Source organism: Mycteria americana, chromosome 3, assembly GCF_035582795.1.
Source record: "Mycteria americana isolate JAX WOST 10 ecotype Jacksonville Zoo and Gardens chromosome 3, USCA_MyAme_1.0, whole genome shotgun sequence".
In the NCBI taxonomy this organism is placed as follows: Eukaryota; Metazoa; Chordata; class Aves; order Ciconiiformes; family Ciconiidae; genus Mycteria; species Mycteria americana.
In genome coordinates this window covers 121,092,109-121,112,185 of record NC_134367.1, presented here as the reverse complement: position 1 = coordinate 121,112,185, position 20,077 = coordinate 121,092,109, and the positions used below count along the sequence as shown (strand labels likewise).

General features: G+C 37.1%; 1 protein-coding gene across 7 annotated transcripts in view; it reads left to right on the top strand.

Annotated features, from left to right (window-relative positions):
- Positions 1-20,077, top strand: part of WDPCP (WD repeat containing planar cell polarity effector) — a 160,223-nt gene that overhangs the window by 75,770 nt on the left and 64,376 nt on the right. For 4 of the 7 annotated variants that reach the window (XM_075496811.1, XM_075496810.1, XM_075496814.1 and 1 more), the window contains 4 exons: positions 796-897; positions 7,411-8,020; positions 12,200-12,388; positions 14,938-15,061. In XM_075496811.1, the coding sequence (XP_075352926.1) occupies positions 796-897; positions 7,411-8,020; positions 12,200-12,388; positions 14,938-15,061 (1,025 nt within the window). The remainder of the gene's footprint in view (positions 1-795; positions 898-7,410; positions 8,021-12,199; positions 12,389-14,937; positions 15,062-20,077) is intronic. The other 3 variants (XM_075496813.1, XM_075496812.1, XM_075496816.1) reach the window with 1 other exon arrangement.

Genomic DNA, 20,077 nt, shown 5'->3' with positions numbered 1-20,077 from the left:
ATCTTATTTCTTACCGTGACTTCCATATGTCCAGGTTCTGACAGCGACATTCCCGTGCCTTTTGTTTCCTTCCCACGTCTTCCAGAAAGCTTCCTAATGCCAACATAGCAGTTTGCAATCTCTATTTTCTGAGATGTTTTTTAGAGACTCATTTCTTCTAAGAAATTCACAGAAACCACCCTGTCAGTTTAAAGCTTTCTCCATTTCATTTTATATATTATAGGGAGATTTCCAAATTACAGCATTGCTCTGCATCTTTCAATACACCTTGTTTTATCCTTTTCTGGTTTAGACTTTAAATTGCTCAGGGCTGAGGCTGTCTAGTATAGTCCCAAGCACATCACTGGTGCTTAACACAATAATGATAATAAGCATTCACTGAGCCTTTAGGCCTAAACTCATAATCCTTTTAATTTAGCCCATATTGTAATATAAATAGAAGAAAATTATTTTTAAAAGCAGAACTGCCAAATTTAACTGTTCAGTTGCTTTCCCTTTTCTGATTCTTTGCCTGTACTTGTCTGTTTTAAATCTAAGATCTTTGGATGAAATTTCTTTTCCTGTATTTGTCAATAAAATACCAAGCACTATGCCAGGGCTATGGAAAACTTAGTCATATATAGGTAACAAACTGTCTTGCTGGTTGTCAGTTAGTCTGTTCCATGTACTTATCTCTTGGATGCTCAGCGAGCTGCTGCGTAAGGCTCAAGACACTCTGCCTATACGCTTCCCTTATGTATCCATGACATGTAACCTATGGTACTGTTTGGATTTTTTTTTTCTTGATTTCTCTAGGGCTCCTTATGGGCAGTAGTTAAATTCCGGTGCATGGATGGGGAATGTCATAACCCAGCAGCTCTAGAAGTAGCATCAATCCCCAGTCTGCAATTAACTGTGGTACATTTTTCCCCTACTTCTTGGAGGGGAACTTTAAATGAACACCTTTAACTTCTGAGGGCTTATTTGATAGCTTGATATTTTGATTAAATAAATTTTTGATAGCTTAAACGTGAGCAAAGACATAGTTAGCATTTCTAGGCAGCTTCTAAACAGTTACTCTCTAGGTCAGATACCACAAAAATACAGTGTTTCTGTAAGCATGCTTATTTGCCACTCTTTGCCTCTACTCCTTTACCATTTGTAGTGTTCCTCAGGTATAGACCTGGAATAAAACCATGACATGCCATTGTTATGCATGAAAGTAAACCCATATTTACCGTATTTGACCAATAATATGAATTTTCTCCCACTAAATTATTATTGTCAACAGAAGAAGAATGAGAAGCATGAACTGATTCAGTTTGGACCATTTATCAAAAAGAAGTGTATTAAAATAATACCACCAACATTTTACTTGAAAACAGTAGTATCGCTTGGGTAAAACAGCATTATTATCTAGAATTAAGAGAAAAGCAGGAATTGCTGAATGTGTAGCCCATAAAGAGCTGTTTGGCATATTGGGTTTATGAAAAAGTAAATCCAGCCTGAGGAAATGAATGGGTGCTACCCACAGCTGTTCTACAGCACCTTGGTGCTGACCTACAAAAACCACAAAAAGATCTGCCAGCTACTGACACTCTTATTGTTGTGGCAGAGCAAAGGTAAATGGGGCACTTGGATGATACTTATTCCTCCCTGGAAGAATTTTCTGAGTGATATTTGCTGCCCACTAGAAGAGTGCTTATTAGGAGGAGGACAGGAATAGCTCTGGGACAAGGCAACTCAACCCCTCATCATGATAACTACATGTAACTACAAGTTCTGCATTGGGATGATTCACATTGCACACACGGTCTTTGGGGTATTGTGTACTTAAGCAGCTTTTCAGCTTGATGGAGGAAACACATTTTACATTTTAGATACACTATAAATTTGATTTGAATTGTGCTGTGTGGCTTTATGTTTTAACATTTGCTACTATTAAGGCTAAAGGTAGACATTATTCCTCTAAAAACAGAAAGAACTTTTTTCTTGTAAATCTTGACTTGCTTAACTCCATTTTTTTTTCTTGAGATCAGTGTTTGTTGAATGCTGTAAGATTTGGTGAGGAATCATCCCCTGAAGAAATAAAAGTGCTTTTCTCATTAAGATATGACTTTGCTTTGGTGTGCAATGTACATTTATGTACATGCATGCAAGTTGCTGCAGGAGTATTTGTCTGTTGAACCTTTGTCTGCTTTCTTGCGTGCATTGGTTTCCTCTAGTAAACTCATCCATTCTCCAATTTATTTATTTAATTATTTGGGGTGTGTTTGTTTCTTCTTTGTTAAAGTATCAATGATCAAGGATGTTATTTAAATTGTCTCCTTGTGGAGATAATGCTGGTATTTTGATTTCAAAACCAGAAGAGGAATCTTCCAGAAATCATTTCAGACAATTTGCTATGAATAAATAGGATCTGATGTGAAATCATGCTTGGATTAAATGCTTTGAGAGAAAGTAATGTTAAAATCAACATGAACTTTATTCTGCAAACATAAATTAACAGGAGGTGATGATGCCAGGGCTCAGTTACTGTAGTACTTTGCATTTGTCTTGGCCATGTTTATTTTCACTCCATTTAGTGCTAGTGCAAATCACTGAAATTATACTTCAACCTTGTAGAAAAAATAATTTGCCCGAGAGAGAATATTATTTTTCTTTCTCCCAAGAGATAATATTTAATAGTTATTGCTTCCACATTGTGCCTCAAACTTGTGAAATAAGCACAGCAGATCTTTTATGAGTGAGCTATCCTACTGTAGCTATCCGACTTTTATAAGTGAGCTAATTACTGTAGCACTCAGAAAAACATCTACGGTGTGTGACTGAATAGCTGAAATACCTCTCTCACACATATAGCAAAGACTGTAAAATCCTTGATGTCACATTGGGTTAAAAGTTCAATGAATAATATGGGATAAAGATGATGATGATAAATTTTGAAAGAAAATAAGAATAAATGTTGGCTGAAGATCTAAATAATAAGATTGCATGTGGGACTGTAAATACAATGCAGCCAAATAAGTAACCTAGAGTAGGAGCCTTGCATTTTTATTTTAGAAATGTTTAAAAATAGGGTTGTTTATTTTTCTTCCATCTTCACAGTGCTGTATTTAAAACTATTTTACTCTAGTGTGCACTACACTTCCCACTCGACATTTCTAATTGAAGTGTTTGTTGTTATTTGGAGCCTCACTGTGTGAAATTAAATAAGCATTTTTTTTTTAACATCCATAAAATAAATCAAACATTTTTCTCATCTGAAAGACACACAATTCAGTCACAGCAAGCTTATTTTTCTGTTTCTTTTGTTTTCTTTTTTTATCTGCCTGGTAAGCCAATTTTCTGCTTAAGAACTACTGGTTAAAACTCTTACTTGTTTTGTTATGTGGAGTTTATCCTTTCCCAGCACTCTATGCAAAATACTTCAATTTTAAGCGTTCAAAGATTTGCACTGAGAAGAGTGATACTGCTCACACAAGCTAGTGCTATTATTTCTTTCAAACTTAAAATGAAAGAAAGTACTTTAACTAGCATAATTCAGGCCCCTTATTTACAAAGATTAACAGATTCCTTTACTTGGATTGTTATGATTTCTGACGCTAGGATTTGAGAACTTGACATGTATAGTATCCCTCATCCTGCTGATTAGCTGATGCAGAGCACAGGCCAGTACTGCAAGGGGAAAACAATATAAATGTGCAGTAGTGGTGTGTGACTGCCACATTAATAAGGGAAATATGCATAAATTATGTGGACAATATTTAAATACATTTACTGTATTTTTGTAGTGTACATGTCACAAAACTAAAAGGGACTTTTAAAGTGTTTTATTATTTATTTTTTTATTTTACAGAAAGTAATTGGTTTTACTTCATGCAAAGTACTTCCAGAAATCTTCCCTTGAAATCCAAGGCTAAATGGTTAGTCCAAGATTTATGGAAAGTACTTAACACTGAAAGAGATTATACACCCCGCCATGTGATATTACGGCTCTGTCTTTTTAGATCCACTGCCCTGTCCCCTCCTCTGCAAATCCTACAGTTGTCCTACCCACTTCTGAGGGAACTCCTCCAGCTTTTGCCTTCCCATTCCCCAAGCAAATGTTTTGTTAACTTAAAGATATATTGCTGTTTTAATGTTCCCCTTTAGGGTTCCAGAGAACTACTGCTCACCGGAAAGGAATCCCAGCGGATTCCTTTAAATGGACTGCTAAAGCACTATGTGCACTACAATTACTAGCATGTGGCTACTTACCAGATAGAAAAACAATTGGCAGGTAATGGAGTGCCATCTTCTTGGGGGGAAAAAAAAAAAAAAAAAAGATGTTTTGATTGTTAGACTTCTTATTTTTTGAAAGCATTATCTTAGCCTTATTAACATGTTTCAGTAGTTGTATGTCTCTCTGCTTTAGTTTTCCAATTAGCAGCATGAAGAATTAATAATAAGAGTAAATTCTGACAGAGAAACTCAAATCTTCCCTCTTAAATGAAAGAGAATATCCATTTTTTTTCCCCTTCGGAGTGCCAAATACCAGTTACATTCAGCAAAACTGGAAACCAGAACAAAGAGGTCTCTCGGCTTGGTACTCTTCCTCCAAGAGGCACATGAGGCCACTGATGCATGAGAAGCAGCTTATCTGTTGCAATCTAAGGAGAAAGGTTTCTCTTGTTTTCAGCCAGAATATGAACAGTAGTGTCTAGAAAAGTTTCCTTTAAACCTAATTTGTTTAAACGTTATGTCAAAACTTATGTTTTGAAAAGCAGCAAATAGTCTTTCTTTCCTCGCAGGAACTTTTTCCTAGTTTAGAATTGCATTATATACAGCAACCAGCCCTACCCTAGACTTCATTTCAAGGATTTGCTCTCAAAATAATGTGAAGCTAGGAAGCTTTTCATCTCAAGGCTCATTAAATTAGCCTTCCAAAATATCAGATTTTACTTTCTTTTAAATTCAAAGTATCAAGCAACATTTTGTCCCACTTTTGCTCTAACAAGGCAGAACAGAATTATTAATTGGATTCAGTTTGCTTGCTGACTCTCAAACAATCAGATGACAACATTTCTTTTTCTGTGACTATTTCCATTGCTGTTTTCCAGCAGTCACTCCTATGGAGTTGTAAAATCCATGTTTCACGTGTTTTCTTCTCTATTGTCTTAACCTTCAAGGCCAGTCTCTCTTCATAATTTAATAGTGCTTTCAGTTTTTCGTCTCTCATAGGCTTGATTATTCTGTGGATCTTCATGACTTTCTTGTAGCTTGTGAGGAGATGTCCAGAGAGGAACACTGGGTTTGGATCAAAATATGTAGATGAATAATGCAGTGCATTGAAACCTGCCACAGGAAGACAGAAATCTGAGTCCCAGAGGGCCTCAAGGCTCATTTCACTGAAGTTATAGGAAGCTTTGAAGACTTGCTTGGGCAAGATTTCTATTTCACATATTTGAAAGGCAGCTACCTGGGTCTCTATACATACTCCTAGGGAAAACTGCAGAACAAACAATAACACTTCACCTTGTCTTTATTTGGGGTTAGAGAGCTCTGTGGTCACAGTAATCCTTTGTCCACAATAACCTCTTTTACGGGTTTCCTTGCTACGCAATTTAACACCCTAATAAGCTACACATTTCAGCAGTTCTAACATCTGCACAGTAGCCACTGCACTTTTGTGGGCATAAATGACTAGTTGCAATGACCAGGCTAAGTCATTGGTGAGGGAACGGTGGGTGTGAGAAAATGTTTTTCAGACTATATAAGTAATTTAATCTTTTATTTCCTCTTTGGTATATATTTTCATTGATCACTACTCTGTTGAAATCAGTTTACATGGTTTTCACAAGTTGCATGCATTGGCTTCCGTATTAGGTGCTTTTGCATTAAGTGGTTCTTTGCATGTCCCTTACTACTCATCTTAAAGTAGCTAAGACTTTTGTATTAACCAGCAGCTGGTTTGCAGCTGCAGAATTGCAATAATCCTTTTTTCTTTCTTTTGAATGAGAAACCCTTTTGCTGACAAAATAAGTAAACTGTCAGAACACAACATCCCAATCAGTCTGATCAACATCCTGAATAACTTGTTTATAAATTCATCAGTTGCTTCTGAAGTAATGGGTGGTATGCCAAAAAAAAAATCTTGATTTCTTATTCTCCTTTGCAGGATGAAAGGCTAAAGTATATGTTCAGTTGGTCTTGTGATCTGATAAATTTAAACTGCTTTAACATTATGTGTGCATTTCTGATTTCAACCTGAAATTTCCAGATTTCCTCCCTCACCCTCTCTCTGCCTTTTAATCACATTTGTTACCCCTTTCTGTGTAAGTGGTACTTGCATACCACCTGGACTCAAAAGAAGGGGCTTCCAAAATTAGTGGCAGGTCAGCAGCTTTAGTTTATAGTGTGAAGAATGCTATGGGTATACCTGAGGGTGGGGTTTGGCTCAGTTTGACATTTTCCTTTCACTCTTTATTTCTGCATGAACAAACACCAGCAAGTTTCGACTGACTTCCACTACTCTCATTCTTCTAGACACATTGGTTTTCTCCCTCTTTCAGAGAAATAGCTTTTCATAAGCTAATTTGTAACTTATTTACAGCTGGTATTTCTCCCACAGTTTCCCTGTTCGAGTCCTGTACAACACCTCTCATTCGAGCCCATACATTATAGGACATGAATCTTCATTGGTCTCCACTGTTGCCTCCATCACTTTATGGTACTTCCCATGTTTCTACACTAATGTTTCTTGCTCTTTGCCAGCTGCTGTCTTTGTGTCATATTCTGCCTTCCTATCATATTCTGTTCTTCTTCCAGTTCATTCAACCTTCAAATACCCCTAAATGGTCCCCCTTTTTCACTATCACAAATTCATTTATTCTGCATCTAAAGCTGTATGGCACCAAAGAACATCTACCACCTACTCATTTGGCAATGTATAGTATATATTGTTTAAACATGCCATCATTTCTACCACTACAGTGTAATATTTTCTGTTACCATGGCCCAGAGCAAATGATCAAAAATCCTGTATGTGTGATGCTCAGAGTAACCTATTATAAATTTTTCCAGAAATTTGGGGATTTCTCCCCCACCCCACTTGTGAATAATCAGTTATTCCTTTATATCAGTCAGCTGCTCATTTCTCCTCTTACAAACACTGTTAGGACCATCCCCTCTTTTATCTTCTGTTCTGCTAACCTATTTTATACTCTGGACAAACAAATATGGCTCAAACTATATTGCAGGTTTTTTTTAATCAAAGGAATTAACATTTTAAAAGTTAAAACAGTAGATTTTACAACTCCATTTCTAAAATGCATATCTGTTTTAGCTTACAGACCCATGGGAAAGCATATTTGCAGCAGTCTATTTTTTAAATCAAAGTAAGAATACATTGTTACAAATGACTACCAAAATATTTTGGATTTTTTCCAGGTTCTGAGTTATGTCCGTACAGAATGGGATCCATTAGATGCTAGCTTCAGCACTAATCAGCCTTATCAGGTTTACACAGTAGAGCACTCCATCTCCACAGACAAAGAGCCCATGGCTGACAGCTGTGTCTACAAGTGTGTTAGGAACAAAATTCAGTGTGCGGCAGTCACCAGAATACCACTACGATCCAAGGCCATCAGCTGTTGCAGAGACGTTACAGAAGACAAACTAGTCCTGGGTTGTGAAGATTCGTCAATAATTCTGTATGAAGCCTACAACCAAGTGACTCTGTTAGCCCAAGCAGAACTGTTGCCTGCTTTAATAACCTATCACCCTTCCGGAGCCATATTCATGGTTGGTAGCTCTCAAGGGCAGCTGCAACTCTTTGACACGGCACTGTCCCCAATTAAAATTCAGCTCTTAGCACAAGACTATTCACCTGAGGCAACTCTGCAATTCAGTAAACACTTTGACATGCCTAGCAGCCTCATCCAGATCCAATGGGCTGCTCCTCAAGTTGCATCTGCCAGCACTGACGGCACAGATACTCATGATCTTTTGTTGGTTAGATTCGACAAAGGACCCTTAGGAGTACTTCACTTTAAACTTGGTAAGTTACTGAGCACATCTATTGAACCTTGAGCTCTCAAGGAAACGTCTGTACCTCACAAGTTTTTTGTAGTTTGCAAGCAACACCCTCATTTTAGATGTACGGGACCATAGCCTTAAAAGAACATAGTTCCAATGGTATCTGAAGATGTGAACTGAGGAGTTCATTATGTTTCACATTTACTTAGTATCTTTTCATGTGGGGTCTGACAGAACAGGACCCTGATCTGTTGTTGGATCAGGGTCCCATTATGTTACCTGCTACTTTAATAAAGCATAACAATTTCTCATATTGAAAATTCTTTGACTCTGTAGTACATAATTTTAGGAATTGTATTCATTCGGTAGTAATACCCCTAACAAGCTAAAATAAGTTATTTTTAATAATAGGATAGTAATGTTATTTTCTTTCCTAAATTATTTTTTTGTGTGTATGACGCAACTGTCCTTTCCCTTATAATGTATGTTTGTCCCAGTACTCTGTTCTTCCTCACTTCAGTACATGAAGTTACACCATTTCTTTCCTTGAAGACTTTTCACACAAGAAGGAGGGTTTTTATAACCTTCAGAGAAGTTTGGTCTCTCAATTAATTCACCAGTAGTTGTGAATAAAAGAATAAGTAATGATACTAATTTTAGAATTTATATAGCACTTCTCATTTTAGGCATAAGGAGCCTTTAAGACAGCAAAACCATAACTATCTTCCTTTTACAAACAGAAAACAAGAAGCACGAAAGCTTTTTTCTTTTATGAAAGCTAAAAGGCTTTCCAAGAGTTACACGACGAGTCAGTGGCTGAACTAAGAATAAAACCCCTGCAGTTGCTCATCAGTGAGAACTGTATTCACTCCATTCAAGTCAGGCAAGTTACAGTGGTGCAAACCCTCTGTGAGAGCTAAAAAAACAATCATGCTTAAATCTTCTGACTACCAAGCCAGTGTTTCATCAGGGCAGACAGCCATGTCGAATATACTCATCCTGGAAAATTTCAGCATTTTACCCATTGTCTGTCCAAGGAAACCGGATTGCCTTTGTAGATCTTTACAGGAGTTTTTTATGATTCTTTTGTATAAAGCTATTGAGATTAGGAAGAAGCCTTTTTTAAAAAAAATAGGTGACAGTAAAGTTTGAAAATCTACTTTATTTCTTTACTGATTGAGACATGTATGTGCTTTTGTGGGGAAAAATCCTGTCTAAAAGTACTGCAGACCTAAACATTTGAAAGACTGAATTTAAAAAAAACTAAGTATGCCACTGCAAAAAGGTAAATTAATATAATAGGATGTTAGCAACAAAAATGTTGGATTGGCTTATAGTTGTATAGTTTTAAAAGAGCTGATCTAGATTATTCCTGTTACCCAAAAATACTATTGAAAAACTGTTTACAAGTTATCATTTATTTTGAGATAATTCAGCTGCATTATGTTCAATAACAGGTTTAATAGTTGCAGAGTACTCGGGAACACTAATTATAACAGTTATTTGATGTTTTTGTGCATGTTGGCCATTAAAAAAAACCCCTCTAAATTACCTCTTACCTGTCAAGCAGAAGGCACTCTACCCACATCTACCTTGCTTTTCGTCAGTCCTCCCTTGTGGGGTTTTCTCACAACAGCTTTCCAGAAAGCACAGCTTTCCTCTTGCTATCTTTAGCACATTTATGTTCTTACGAAGGCAAGCAGGCTCTCAGTGCAGGGATTTAGAGGCCTTTCCTGCTAATTGCCAGCTTGTAAACTTAATTGGACTGTCTCCCTGGGCACCGTTCCTAAATCAATTAGGCAGTGAGTTGGCTGTCACCTCTTTTTCCCAAGCAAGTGCACCACCCAGGAGAAGTCAGGCATCCAAATGGGAAGATGTTGACCTCTACAGCTGAAAGTTATCACATTTTAAAATTCATTCTGTATAATTACTGTAAAATCTCTTCTAGGGTGAAGGCAAAGCTCTCTCTATCCCTCCCTTTATCCCTCCCTTCCTCTTTGTAGTCCACTGTGCAAAAATATGCTGTTCTCTATTGCATCCTGGTTTTCAGCTTTACCCCTCTTCTTCTCATTTTGCCACACTACCAAGCTAATGCTGTGTTGACTAGTCAGCCCCTCTTCCCAACCTCAGCAGTTTTTAGGTCTCTGCTATTTAAGAAATAATGCAAATATAAATTATATGGAAATTTTAGGGGTCCATGACAGCAAAACCCAGACAGGCATTCAGGACTGAAATAAAATCCATAATTAACTCATGGCTTGGAATTGTTTACCATAAAAGTCTGTTAAGAAACTATGTCAATGAGAATAGGCAAATATGTTTTTAACTTCCAGCTGACATATGATTTTGGACAAGTTCTGTGAATTCTCCATTGTGCTGTCTAGCCAGATTTATTTCAGGAAAAGATTCATATTAAATTTACCCTCAAACATCAATGGCAAATATTTTTGGTGTTTAATGCCAAACTCATTTTCAAAAGCATTGCGGCTTCTTGTCGTTGATGTCAACTGAGATCTTAGATAATGCCAAACTTGGTACTGGTGCCAGTGGTTCAGCATTGCTGGCCTCGAAAGGCATTTTAAATATAGTATCATATTTAATGAGCATGCAAATAAGTATTTTCGTCTTCACTTAGTGATTAATGTGAAGATTGCCCAACTTATGTAATACTTTAAAAACACTAAACATTTAGGAAGAATAAAGTCTACCATAACAATTAGATATTATCACACATACACAGGTTAAACATGGCTATTAAACAGTATAATGTCCATAGGCTTTAATACATGCAAATGTAAAGTGAAATACAATAGGCAACCATGTCTTTTCTTTAATGACACTACAAAACCGAAGTATTTCTCTGTTACAAAAAATAAATATGTAAGCTTTTTTTCCCAAAGTGTCAGATCTGTATATGCAAGTTCACAGCAGGTTACTTGTCCTCGAGCTATAGTCAGATGTTTTCCTCTACTTTTTTTTTGCTCAATTCTTATTTTACATCACAAACAATATTCACAACTACATTTATGAAAGTTTTGTGAGGTATGTTTTCTATATATCAGGTCTGCTTTTCTCCGTTATCAGACTTTTTTTCCCCAGCCATCCTATGGCTTTAATATCAGTATTGGAATTCAGCTTGTTTCCTTTTTTATCAGAATTTTTTCCTTAAAATTAGTTTTGATAAACAACATCAGAATGTAAATTGAGAAAATAAAAAAAATAACATTATGCTTTTATTTAAAGAGTGGGGAACAGTAAATGTATTCTGGTTTCTTTCTAGTATCTGGAGCAGTAGTGATAAAGAATACTGCAGCACAGTGACCCAAAGCAAGCAAGAATTGCTAAAATGCCATGTGTGGCCTATGTTACATGATCGTATGGGTAGTCAGAGACAATAAATAACAATAAATAACATCTCTTCAGCTTTTCAGTCACCTTTTCTGTTCAGAAGCTGAGACCTACAAGTCAAGAAAATTTGAGAGTCTTTTAATTTCTACTTTGCAGAGATAGAGTGCTGTAGATAAATCATGTTCCCATGGAGCGAGCAATGTGTTGCTCGTTTTTTTCCCTTATGGCAAGCATGTTCTTGATTTCATGTGCAACCGTAAGTCAAAGGTCCCTAAATGTTGATATCTTTCATTATATCGCCTCACAGAAAAAATGCTTCACTTAGAGAATTTTGCCAAGCTAGAAGTTCTAGAGCAATTGCAATATGGAGAGTAATCGAGTAACTGCTGCTTTGAAGTTTCAGCTGCTGTAAACTTGTATACATAGGCATGTTTCTGTGAGACAAATGCTATTTTTTAATGTTGTCCAGCAGTATTTCCCTACAGGAAGGAGGTGCAGGAACATGAATTTATTACCTCCAATACAATAATGATAAACTGGGAATAAGCTTTTTCTACAATGTTTAAAACAAACTTCATTACATTATTTTGTCACTAATAGGTATTGGCCTCATTCGCTCAACCTCCGTGTGTGAAGTTCACTGATGGTTTTTCTCTGCTGTCCGAAGCACCCTCAGTCTAAATATACCAAGATAATAAGGAGCTATATCACATAAAAATTTAGTAGTGAAACCCATTAACTTAAACTTCCTAATTTAACCAACAGCAATTATTTTTAACTGTCCTGAAAGGTAGTCAGCTACTGGTTTACATACTCATAACACTATCTTTGATTTTAATATTTCCTGTAAAAGGTGTGATCACAAGAGGACAGCTGGGCCTTGTGGAAATCATCCACCAGTACATTCGTTATGATGAGATCCACGAGGCAATTAATGTCCTGAACACCATGAACTGGAACACAATGGGTCTTCAGTGTTACATATGCTTGAGTACCATTGTCAATCACCTTCTTAAACAAAAGCTTACACCAGACAGAGAAGGTAAGGGACTGATTGTCTTTTTAATGTATTTTTGTGGTGTCTTTGTAATTCATGTGAATTATGACAATATATTTATTGACTTTATAAAGAAGACAACAGTGAGAATCCAGACAGTCAGTCAGATTATGGTACTCCGTAATCAAATGTCATATGTAGACAAGTCATTTCAATAAAATCTGGATCAATGTGTTGATTGCATTTTAGTTCATTTGTATCAATAGTGATACTAAAATAATGCATATTTTAATATATATATATGGGATAGGCATGACTTAATATATATAGCACTATCTTATATGTGCTGTAACTTTATTACATTACATAAATTTAGCTTATGTTACAGACTAATGTTAGTTAATATAGGATTCAAATGTTTGTTATATATTCAAACCGAGACAGCACCAACTTAAGGAGGTATGTTTTCCTGCAACGGGGACAAGAGATTTTAGTATGGTTTTTAAGGTGCTTTTGAAGGGTCATTCTTTCATTACAAGATCCAAAGGCTTTGAATACACTATCCTCTGCTGCCTCCTTTAGGATTATAGCATTTGTCCTCACTGTAATCTTCTGGCCCCCTGCAGTAGTAGCTGGGTTCCCTCACAAGAAATGATGAATTTTAGGTTCAGCCTCGTCTCTGCTGAAGCCTGGTGTGATGCCTTCCTCTTGATTTGCTGTCTATCTTGAAACTCAGTAGACTTCAAGATTTGAAGTGGCTTCATTTAGTGAAGGTGTTATCCTCCAGTATAGCAGGCAGCCAGCTGGGGACCAGGTATCTTTTGTGGAAGGAAAGAATGCTTAGGATTCTGGTGTGTTTGATGATAGAAGAACTCCAAGGCATCCTACCTTGCTGCCAAGCCATCAGCTATCCATTTTGGGGGATCTGATTAAAAAAATCTCTGCATTGCAAATATAGTGTATCAGTTCTAAATAAAACATGCTTTTAAAAGGACCCGTGAAAAGGGCTGGTTTTCAAACTGTTGTAAAAATATGCACATTATAAATAGATGTCTGTGTGTTTCCCCCCATGCAGCTCCCTAACACTGTTTACAGCAGATGGAATTTCATTCTGTCCAGGAGTTATTCTATATGAATCTAACAAATTTGGCATGGTAATTTGTTTTCTTTTTTATTAGCAAAACCCAGTGGGGCCTTTTATGTATAGCGATGGGGCAGTTATCTTTGAGATCTTTATTCTGCCTTCAACATCAAGCTGGGCCATCTAATGAATCTATAACTGTGCTAGTAGTTACTTGTATTCCATGTACTTTGAAATATTTCAGAAGTACAAAACATGCTGTCAAGAAAACAGCAATGGCAAGAGAGTACGGCTTGTTTTTGCAAAGGTACTGCTGTATTCAATTATAATCTAAATTGACTGCTGCTTTGAAAGAAGATACCTTTAAAGTTCAACTTATCTTACTGTCTAGATTTAAGATAACATAAAACCTAATTTACTAACAGTTTGCCTGTGTTCCTAACACAGTACTATTAGCACATTTAGTGCTATGAAGCCTAATGAAATAAAATGTAACTGTGCTTGGAAATAAAGAACCATTATCACTAAATACAGAAATGGCTAGTTCAAACAAATGTTAATAACAGCAAATCAATGAGATTTTGTCTGCCTAATGAGACAATAGGTTATATTTTGCTTTTAAAGCCGATACAAAATTCTGATTAGCAGTAGCAGTTTGCACATTCACTTTGAAAGGAGAACCAATATAGCAAATATATAGCAAATTCTCCCTGTTCTGCCTATAAGGACTTGTACTACATGTTAACTCTCAAGCAGAAGTCACATAACAAATACTTCAGCTAAGCTTGTGGGACACAAACGTATAGTGTATTTTCTTGTATTATTTATAATTTTGTATTAAAAACATGTAGAAAAATGCCTAAGAGCTCCAGCTGTGGAGTATAGCAGTCAGAAAGTATTTAAAGTGGAGAGAACTTCTGTAACAAAAGGGCTTTATTTTATTGATTACAAGGGAAGTTATCCTGTTTCCCACCACTACAAGCTGTAGGAGAGTCAAACCCTTAGGGTTTCTAGACCCTTTTATTTAAAGCTTTTAAAGAACTGTTGGCTGAAGGAGGTTCCTTAGACCTCAAGGCCATCACAGGAAGGGTTCTGTCACCTGCTGACGTAACACAATAATCCCTGAAAAACTGAACTTCCTTGTTGTTTGCCTAAGAGGACAAAGACGATTTGAGCTAATTGAGAGTTGATCTCTACTGGACAAACTTGTTCAAACTGTATTACTCTTATGAGTCACTTTTAATTGTACGCTGCTGGTGAGAACTTGATGTGTTATGGACTTCTTCATCCTTTTGACAGCTTTTGTTGCTCAAAGTCATTGTCAACTCTGCCTCAAAGTGAAAGTTTATATGCACATTTGTGTTTGTACAATCTGTCGTATTTTAATTTCATCTGTCCTACAACATCACATTTCATCAGTGTTTGAGGAATTTGACTGACTGCAAACATGAGCAACCTGTTGTAATTGAAACAGTTTCACTTGTTTCATTGCTGCTGTGTTTGAACTCCACAGCACAGCTGGAGGCAAGCCTTGGAACCTTTTATGCTCCAACAAGACCCCTCTTGGATACAACTGTGCTGGAGTACAGGGACCCAATCAGCAGATACGCAAGAAGGTTCTTCCACCACCTGCTCAGGTGAATGACAGTTTCAACTTCTATCAACTTAAAATTAATTGCATATTTCAATAACTACCTACTTTAATGTGGTTAACATTTTCCAAGAGGACCACCCCTGAAAAAAATGCATTCTTTGTTACTGTTTGTTTAACTTGCGCTTCGTTCCTTTCAAGTACAGTATTGCAGATAAAATGCTATTCAAAGCTCTTCTAACATCAATACACTTAAAATGAATTACCCTTTCCCTTTTAGCTTGATAGAAAAAAGTTAGCATGCTTCTGCGAGATTTATATTCACCAACTCCTTGCAGATTAACTGTTGAAACAGCTTACAAATTTGGAGAAAACACCGAATTTAAATAGATGCTAAAATGCAAATGAATGGTGCATGGTCCAAGACATTTTTGTCTTTGCACCATTGAACTCTGAGCATTTTGTTATTCTCATACTCAAAGTTCTCATACAGAAATTCATATTCCAGTAATTTTCCGGGAATTTTCAGTGCCATTAAAATACGAGGAGAAAAGAAAATGTTGCATTTGTCTGTAAATTATATGACATTAGAAGAGTCATAATACCAAATTCAGCTAGAATTTGTAGTACATTGGTTTATTGCTATATTTTCCCTTCATAATAAATTAATATCCTAAATTTCAATCAGTTATTAATATCAATATACAACAGTTTAACCTGTTCACATGTTCAACAACAAATACAGCTGAAACATTCCCTCTGAGAATTATCCAGTGGGTGAAAATAAGGAGAAACTACCTTCTGAATGATACAATGTTTGTAACACCTTGTTGAGGAGGAGTGTAGATGGACACAGTGAGAAGACTTGCAATGCACTCTTTTTCAGTGATTCATCCAGATTATATACATTGTCTGCATATGCAAAGCTAGGAGCTGCAAGTAACTTTAATAGTACAGTTTGTGCTTCTTTCAAATCTTAAAGAGAAATATTTTATACTGTCTTCTGCATTTTGAATCTGAATAAGATCATCTTTCTGCTAAACAGGTCCATTCCAATGGGGAAATTATTCTAAGTAGAAGAATGCTCCAAATATCTGCATAATATGCACCAGCCTTTCACTGGAGTTTTCTTAATAGATGTGGCCACAATAGTGGGTACAAACTCTGCTTTTGCCTTTCTCCTAGAAATCAGCAGGGAAGATCTGTTGCTGCAATGGCCAACTGTAGTGGCTGTGGGCCAGTTGCCAGCAGAGGACAGATGCAGAAAGAATGCCTCAGAGATTGCTGAGAGGAGTAACCATAGTGCTCTTAAATCTGCAAGAGAAAGGTGTATTCCCTCTGACTCAGGATTTGCTTCCAAATGCTAGCAGGCATGCAGAGGCATGGGGCCCTGGCTCAGCTTTCAGCCCTTGGGGCTGCTGAACACAGCTGAAACACTGACTCAATCCCCCTAGCAAACAAGAAGCTTCAGTGTCAGAATGCTGCTTGGACAGTGTGGGGCACAGACAGGAGGTGTGTAGGAGGGTCTCCCCGTGTCTTCTACCTCCACTATAAAGCAGCCCTTGAGCAATCTACTGTTGGGGCAGTTTTTGGAACAAATGTGTGTTATTTTGCTGTTTCCCTATTGTTGAAGGGATTTGTATTCAACTGAATCAAAGTGATAGGATCATGTGATTGCTGCAGAACAGATGGTAATGCTTAAAGCTTATCTGAGAAGACATAATCTAAGTACAAAATGAAATGTTCAAAAATGGGAGATTTGTCTGATAGAAAGCAAGGAAATTATGTCCAGAGCTGATCTTTATTGTATTAAAGTGGCTGTGGCTTAATTGGTGTTTATTTCCTTTTAGATGTTTTCTTAAGTGACTAGAATGATTTGAATGTAGGCTAAGCAAAGAGTACTCCAGATTTGTTGGAGGAATGGTAAACCATGGTTCTGGGTGAGAGAATGCCATCTAGGTGCAATACAATGTCTAGGAGAATCATAGGGAGGCACAATGCTCACTAATTCTTTCAGGCATGTGAAAGTTGCAACCACTGCTATTACATCCATCTGTGAGGAGCCAGCAAGGCAAGCCACTTCTGCCAGCCTCCATTTACAACTGTAGGTTCAGAACAGGAAGAAAAGTGAGGAGAGAATTATGCTCTTGCCTTTTCAGGTCACCATATTGTGCCCATGAGGACACTGAAAATGGAGTAGTCCTCCTGATACCTGTTTGTCAGAGACAGCAATTATATCTGGGTGTCAGGACGGCTACATTTTAAGTCAGTTATATGCTCTCTGTCTCAACCTTTGTTATTTGATTTACTCACTTTTTTACTCTTATTCATTTAGCACTAAATACTTGCAGGCTAGTTACAAATAGTTAATGAATCTCTTCAGAGTGAATTTGTGTTACCGCATATGTGTCTGCATGACCAAACAAGAAGGCTTGAATGCAGATGCACTGTAAACTGTCAATGCTAACTTGATGCAGCAGTAGGGGACATTTGTTACTCTCTTGTGAGCATGAGGAGACAAAGCAATCACTTTGTACCCTGTTGCAGCAAGAAGTGGAGGAAACATCACGCTTCCTAAATTACGTGCACTGTAAGTACGGCTGATATTCAAAAAATACTTCTTGGAATAGAGTAGAGCCTTCCACAGTTCCTTTGGACTTCAGAGGAAGCAAGCAGCAGATGCACAGAAATTAAACCTAGAGGATAAGGAGCTAAAATGCGTAGGTAGAAACTCAGAAGTGGAGTAGGAAGAGTGAGGAAAGTGAGTTAGGAGCATGAGTAGAAGACAAGGAATTGGGAACAAAGGACTAAAGGCAGGGATGGGGACAGAGAGAGTCCTGCAAAAGGGCGGAGTGGGAGTACAGAGCGAAATGGGGGAAGACAGTTTAGGATGTGTGTGGTGGGCTATAGAGGAGACCAGACACATAAGGGATGGACAGGGAAGGGTGAAGTCTTTCATACAAGATTAAAACATTAAAATACTTAAATGTTTCTAGATCTAAATCAGAAAAACGTTCATATAAACAAAAGTTTTCACTCCCCTCTCCAGCTTTCCTTTGAATGCCCCACCAATCTGCCTTAAGCCTTTTCTAGAAGGACCCACTCTTGGGAGAGAAATATTAATTCATTCTACATGCTGAGACAATCTTTGACCTGCCTGCTGAGTCTGCCAAAAAGGTGCCAGTTATTGTTGTACTTTTTAAGATGTGAGTGTCTGCATTTACTAGAATTGAGAAATACAGTTACCTTTTCAGAAAGGCTATCCTCACCTAGTAATAATCATGTGCCAATGATTTTAATCTTTATTGTAGGCTGAAAGGTTGTATATCCAGTTGCAAATAACTGGAGACATCCATTTTCACATTATCAGTGAGATTATAGGCTAACTATTTTTCTACCATCAAAGAGCTCAGTTTCTAGAAAATGCTGAATGCTGTGATGGTAGGTTCCCTCTTTTAGGTATCAGACACTTTAGAAAGAAGATGCTCTGTCATTACTGGCTGTATTGCAAGTATGGGTTAGAAAATCGTGCTGCAACCTGAGATGGGCCAAGCACTGACAGCACGATTGAAATGGATTGCAATTAGAAGGAAGGAAAACATATTTGATGCAGCCATGTTATTTGTATCCATTGTTATAAAAGCTAAGTTCTTAAATTTGCAAACCATGCAGCATCTTCAGCTTCCACAAAAACAGAAGCTTAGAGCTTTGCAGGTATAGGCCCTGAATATAGAATATGGAATACCTCCAAAAACAGGCATTCAGTATACAAAATTAAAATTAAAGGCCTCTTAATTATATGCCAGGGAACCATTACACCAGTATTTATGGAATGAATAATTATTTTCACTTTAAATTCTTATCTATAATTAAAAAATACAGGAACTGAATTACCAGTATAGAAATGTATCTTAGGTGTTCTTTGCCACTTGAGTAGCACTCCGGTATTTTATTATGATGTCATTGCTTATAATAATATAATGCATTATATCATTATGTAAAATGTTGAGCAGAGGTGGATTTATTAGGAAGCCTTGGGGAGCTGTAACCTTCTTGCCACCACCCTTTTGTTGAGCACTGCCTACTAAGTGTATTTGTGTAATGGGGGAGTGGCTGCACAACCTCCTGCCTCTGTATAACAGCCTCATCTAGCCGTGTACAGAACATGGAATGGGATGGAATAGTTTTTCACTCGTTAACTATGGCATCGCTGACTCATGGCTTTGCTTCACTCTGATCAAGCATTCGTAAATTGTACTTGTCATATTTTCTAATGCATGAAATTATCTTGTTTGTTTCACACACAGGCGCAAACACACGCCTGCCCTGTTTTGTTCAAATTTTTCTGTCTCTCTCAGAGAGACAGTGAGAAAGTAATGTAGCATGAGCTGGAGGTAAAGGCTGGGCTGGAAAATAAAGTCTGAAATGCAGCTCAGGAGTTGTAGAATTAGAATGCAGACACAGCTCTGTGTTTCTGCTGTGGCCTTTCCTCCTTTGTACTTCTGTTCTTGTGTTTGCGAATATGCAGTTTAAGTTGCGCTTTTTTTTTACGTGGAAAAATACTAAGATTCAAAACCATTTGGACCTTTCCATCTGATAATTCCATTAAGAGAATGTAATTGGTTTTTTTTCCCATAGTACAAATATGTTTCCCTACAAAGCAAAGCTCTGTTGTAAATAACAAAATAGTGTATTTGCTTCTTTCAAGAGCAAAGTGCAGCTCTGATCACATTCACTGGTAGAATTTTGGATGGATTCATGAAAGATTCTCCTTTGAATCAAAAAATGAAAACCTCCACCATGTTTTTACTGCTACTGTTTTTACTCCTTCGCAAATCTTCTCAGAAGTGTTGTGTACTCTTCCCAGTGTTCAATGTAGGATGCCACTGGTTAAATGCAAAGAAGAATTTAGCTACATGTTGGGCAGAACATTCGTAAAGTGGTATGACTTTAACACAGAACTTGATAGAGCTCCTTTGTAAATAAACACTTATGAAGGAGATGAGAAAGTAGGTGGTCATTAGGATCAGGGGAGATCTGCTTCCAGCCTGTACTGATTTTT